Source organism: Camellia sinensis, chromosome 6, assembly GCF_055761805.1.
Source record: "Camellia sinensis isolate YWXY chromosome 6, ASM5576180v1, whole genome shotgun sequence".
Lineage (NCBI taxonomy): Eukaryota > Viridiplantae > Streptophyta > Magnoliopsida > Ericales > Theaceae > Camellia > Camellia sinensis.
This window is the reverse complement of record NC_138966.1, coordinates 27,081,538-27,087,485: the sequence shown is the minus strand read 5'-3', so window position 1 is coordinate 27,087,485 and position 5,948 is coordinate 27,081,538. Positions and strand designations below refer to the sequence as shown.

Sequence of the window (5,948 nt, the reverse complement as noted above, 5' to 3'; positions counted from 1 at the left end):
TTTTAAGAAAAGTCTTCGGCCTTTGGACTGATCAGGGGCACTGACTTTGCAAAGGTGAAAATCCGAAATTTTTGAATAAGTACTCATTGAATTTGAATAAGTACTCATTGAAATTTTTTAAGAAATTTCTGATTTTGAATAAGTACTCATTGAATTTGTCAAGTGTACATAGTCATGATTCAAATGAGTACTTACTTCTGATTTTCCTATTTTGGAAAGATGAAAATCAGAAATTTTTGTACTTATTTTTTTTGTCTTTTGGCTTATTGATAAATTCATTTGGAAAGTGTTAAATAAGCAGTTTTTTTTTTTTTTTCCAAAATTATTATAATATGGTGTCACATCACTTGCAAAAATATAAATTGACCATATTATCCTCCTTATCCTAGTCAAAATCTATACACACGAGGGTATTTTGGTAATTTTATTTGTTGACATATTTCCATCTTTCCAAATGTTGTTTGCTCAAATAAGTTGGCTTTTGGCTTTTTGAAATAAGTCAAAAGTTTTTTTTTTTTTTTTCCCAATTGAGGCCTTAATATTTATGTTGGGGTCTGAATGGTGTCCAATCCAAATTTGAGACAGTCTGATCCAGTTCGGTTTATTGGGCTCACGTTTGAATCCCTTTTCGATAATCAAAATTGTTTACATTTTAAGATTTCTTAAGTATATTATTTCTGTAAAAAAATCACGTCGATCGGATAACAGATACTATTATGATCACTTTTGTCTGGAAAAAATAGATGGTCAGAAAATTAACGGTTCATAAAAAAGTTATCCAAATACATAATATCCGTTATCCAATCGATGTGATTTTTTACAGGGATAATATACTTAATAAACCCTAAAATGTAAACGATTCAAATTATTAAAAAGGAGTCCAAAAGTAAGCCCAATGAGCCAGACTGGATCCTCTAGCCCAAATGGTGGACAAGCCCCAGCCTTTATGTTGTCCTTATTTTTCATAAATAATCTCAAGTTGATTTGATTGCTGTAAACACATGATCTTATCATATTTTTTTACATGATTTCTCCATTTTCCAAATCATATTTATTGTCTATTTTATTGAATACAAATATAACAAGGGAATCTAGAAACTTAACCGATTAAATCATCAAAATAACCCGTGATAGGTAAACGGGCCGAAACTGGACATTGGCCCTTATTGAAACTATAGTTAGGATTGAAGTCGGTAGTACGGTTTTGAAGTTGTATGGGGTACTTAAGCTTGTGACCTTCAATATCGGTTACACAACTTCATACAATTTTTACTTCTCTTAATTCTCTATTTAGCAATTTTATAAATTCGAGTCTCACCGCTGCACAATTTTTTCTTACTTTATTTCTCTCCTACCAATTGTATTAAAAAGTAAAAAAATAAAATAAAAATAAAGACTTGGAGAGCTTACAAAGTTTTGAAGTTGTGGAAGGTAAGTCATATCTTCCATTTAGTGACAAAAAACTTCAAATATTAGAATCCCAACATGTCTGTCGCACATGAAAGTCAATCTCCCAACATAAGTGGCTATGCCCTGTCCATCTCGGATTTTAACCTTTTTTTTTTTTTTTTATTAAGGGAGATTATGAAAAAAAAAAAAAAAAAATTTATACAAATATGGAGGGATACAATTTAAAATTGTATCCCGACAACTTTTGAGTTGTACCACCATATTTTACTAATTTTTTTTTTTTTAGTTTTATACCCTAAATTGATATTTTCCATTTTTCTAACTTCCCAAGCTACAGCTCTCCAGATCTCAATCTAACCTAGCTATGTAGAGATTGAGAGAAGATGATATACTTCATTAATCAATAATACTGTTTTACATGTGAACTTTGTTTCCATTTAATAATAAGTCAATGGTGTGGTCCCTTGTTCTGAGTTTCAAAGGCCTAAGAACACATTTTATCTTTAAATTAACACCACTGAATATGGAATCTACTACATGTTTTCAACAAACCAAATTTGATGGTTTAAAAAAGAAACGACACATGACCTCTGCCCAAGAAAATCAATAACTAATACTTTAAATAACAACCCCCAACCCCATCACCCCCAAAAAAATGTTTGTAGCAAAGTTATTAATCTCGTATCCGTTAGTATATCTTCTTTCTATTTTCATTTTTTTATTAGTACAGTATGTACCGGCATACTAATTTCAAATTTATCATTACAAAGAAAGAAGAGTGAATTATACTGAACTCTCTTAATTTTTTTTTATAAAAATACAATAAATTCATCAAGACCTTCCCTTTAGTAAGACTAAATAGACCAAAAACTAATATATATACTATACAGTATGAAAACACGAAGATAAATAAGATGAAATATATATTTCAGAGTAAAAAAGATAACAAAATTATTTTTCCATTCATATGACTATGAATTACGGATGAAAATGAGAAGTGTTATGTGAATTAAAATTTTAAGAGAATCGAATATAATTATGTCAAAACTGTAAGGCTTATTGTATTTTCTTTAAAATCTTTTTGTTTTTCTTAAAAGAAGCTCCATCAAATAATTACAAATAAAGAAACAAATCGCAGTTTGTTTATAAATGAATAGTTTAAGTTTACATTCATATTTGTCATTTATTTTATAAAACAAAATGTGATTTGTTTATATGCTTATACATGTCTGATTGCAGGAATGATTTTTATTGAGGGGCCTTTGAGTTAGACGGTTCGAATCATCGTTGCGGATCATAATACGGGCCCACTAGAGAGGTATGGAAAGATGAAGGTATGAAGAGGAGTTCATCTCTGTTCGTTTGGGCATGCATGACCTTATTGAGATTAATATTCTAATAAAATGTATAATCTGACATTTGATTAAAAAAGTTGGGGTTTAGATTAATAGTCCATCTAAAAATCTAAGGAACAATTGAATCCCAAGAGGAAGGATGAGATATAAAATAGAGGATTATGAAGAGGTTCAAACTAATTAATTAAATTATAAAATTAATAGAACTTTCTCAATGCCTTCTTGTAATCTTGAGATAACATCCAAATAGAAAAAAAAAAATACACAATTAAAAAATAATAATAATAATCTTAAGATTATCATCTTAGTTCGCAAAATCAATTAAGATGTATCATCTATAGGATGTTGGACCACCAAGCCTGCAATGAACAGGGATAGGGTTGAACTAGTGTAAGGATATATCATAGATATGTATAGATTAGATAGATAGATATTGGGCATGATTTTAATAATACTGTAAAAAGATAACATAATTTCACTGGCAAAGGTCCAAGTGGCTATGATAAATCATGATCATAATATTGGTGGCCACTCCTTTTACTTTATTTGGATCTGTGTGGGCCACTCTTTTAAAAGTCTTCTCATCAAGATCATACCAACACTACAAGTGATGAAGGATCAAAACTCAAGTCTTCATAGAATTCATAAACCAGAGTAAAACAAAAGAGATGTTTAATGCAGTTTGTTAGAATTATTATTATTATTATATATTTATTAAGTAAAAATAATTTAAATAATTAAAAAAATAATTGATTATCGCTAAATATTTAAGGAATGACACTTTTCATTTCTATTGTTTAATTATTAACTTTTAACTTATAATAAATTATATTAAACAGACTCAAACACAATGGTGGTGACTCTGTCCTCAAATCACTAGAATTAGACTAAGGATATTTTTATTTTGCTGTCTCATATTAAAATTTTTATTAATTTGCAACTATATAGATATTTTAAGACATAGAGATTTAAGTATAGAGAATCATATATATTATAAATAACTCACCTTTCATTTTTTTTTGATATAGTTGGAAGTATCGACATAAACATGTATATAATTATAAATTTTACGATGAAATATGCATATGTTGCTCTGAAAGCCATGTTAGAGGGAAGATTTAACGTAGGTTAAATCAATTCTATTCAAGATCACTATATCAACATGTTAAGTTGATATTCTTAACTATGATTAATTGCACAAGTCAGTGAATCAGAATCATCTATTTCCTTGAAAAAGATGAAAGAGAAACCTAAACTCCATCATGAATGGATTTATCATTATCATTATTATTATTTTATTTTTAGCTAAAGTTATTTGCAAGGAGTGATGAACTGAAGTTGATGAATGATCTTTTCAACTTAAATCTAAAATAGCAACAAAATGTGAGAGATCGTTGATTTCAATGTGCTTATTCTTTTCTTAGAACATATATATATATATATAAACACAGAGTGAATTAAAATGGGCATCAACCCCAAATATCATTAATATTAGTTCTCTTCTCTCACAGGGCACAGAACCAAACACCACTGTGAGGAAAAATTTCAAACCTTTTGAGATATACATATGCTATATCTAAAACCCAGAATGTGTTCTTGGGTTTTTGGGTTAAACTAACTGTAACAGAAAAGAAAAATGAAAATGAAAATGAAAATGAAAAAACTGAGAAGCAGTGAAACATCTTCATGATCTCTTCAAACAAAGACCCTACTTTACCTACACACACACACACTCTTTCTATTCCACAAGAAGTGACTGAAAAACTACTTCTTCACAAGGAATGGTAAGACCCATGTCGTGATCAAACCCGAACTCTTCTTCGGCACGTTGAAGAAGGTTCTGGAACTCAGGATGAGTCAAGAGAGAGATTGGAACAATGTATCTGCTTCTGTTTACACCAACGTAAACAACAAAGTGGCCTTTTGGGACATCCATGGGAAGACCCTCTTCATCATATCCTTGTTTCTTTCCCAAGCTTGAACACCTCTTCACAATTTGCTTCAGAACTGTTGCTTGTGACAGCTTGTTTGATTTCTTAATGGCCATTTTTTTCTTTTCTTTTTTGTAAAGAGAAGAGAAATAAGAGGTGTTTGTGAAGATGAGAGGGAAAGGGAGAGAAGTAGAGAGAGAAGGAAAGGAGTAGGGTGGTGTGGTGTGTAATGGAGTGGCGGTGTGGGTATTTAAAGTGGGACTTTGAGGAGGAGAGAGAAAACAAGGTCATGTGTGGGGCAAAGGAGAGAGAGAGAGAGACCAGGGGTGTTTTGGGAGGGTGAAGCTCCGGGACATGTTGGGAGCCGAACCCATTGGGCTTACTAACCATTGTTGCCCCTCCTGAGGACATCGCGGTCCATCTATCTGTCTCACTCTCAAATTTTTTTATTTTTTATTTTATTATCATGAGAAATATTATTTATTGTTAAATTTATTTTTTTAAAATAAAAATTTAATTTCTCTCCGGTTAGTAATTCTAGTTGGAAGGAACTAATGAGCCTGGGCCCAATATTGGATTCATTCGAACTATTGATTATTTAGAATCTCAGAGAGGATCATCAATGGAAGAAATAAAATTGATTGGGTAATTGTAGTTACATAATCAAATCACACTGTATTCAGTATACGAATAGTCTATTTCAGAATCATACATGCCATATATTTTTTTGAAAACAAATATGTTGTTTGGGAATAAGCTATGTTAGTTAGATTTAGGGTCGCTGCTGTGCACCCAAATGGATCTATTTCGAGACTCATTTCGATAATCTAAACCGTTCACATTTTAGAATACATCAAGTAGAACGTACCTAAAAAAAAATTTAAGTTAATCGAATATCGTTAACCCTTTCATCCACTCACATTTGTATTCATTTTAATACTTTAAATCACAATTATTATTTATTTTTGTAGATACAAATGTTAGTGGATGAATGAGTAAATGATATCCGATTAACTTGATTTTTTGCAAGCATGTTCTATTGGATGTATTCTAAAAATGTTAACGGTTTGGATTATCGAAATGGGCCCATTTCGTTGCATAGCAATGGCTGCTGTGCGGGTACAGTGGCTGTTGTGCCCCTCGCATAGCAGTCACCCTAAATCCATTTTAGTTGATTTTTTTGACTATTTTAACCTGACTAAATAAGTTATGTTTTGAATGATAGTTGATTTTTTTTTTTTTGGGTAGTAGA

General features: G+C 30.7%; 1 protein-coding gene across 1 annotated transcript; it reads right to left on the bottom strand.

The window, feature by feature from the left end:
- Positions 1-4,503: 4,503 nt before the first annotated feature.
- Positions 4,504-4,812, bottom strand: LOC114316520 (auxin-responsive protein SAUR50). Its single transcript, XM_028263171.2, has one exon. It carries the CDS (start codon positions 4,810-4,812, stop codon positions 4,504-4,506), a length of 309 nt encoding a protein of 102 aa, XP_028118972.1.
- Positions 4,813-5,948: the final 1,136 nt, after the last annotated feature.

What these genes read in the sequence shown, in the direction of transcription:
- LOC114316520 (XM_028263171.2), bottom strand. Translation starts at nt 4,812, where the DNA reads ATGGCCATTAAGAAATCAAACAAGCTGTCACAAGCAACAGTTCTGAAG.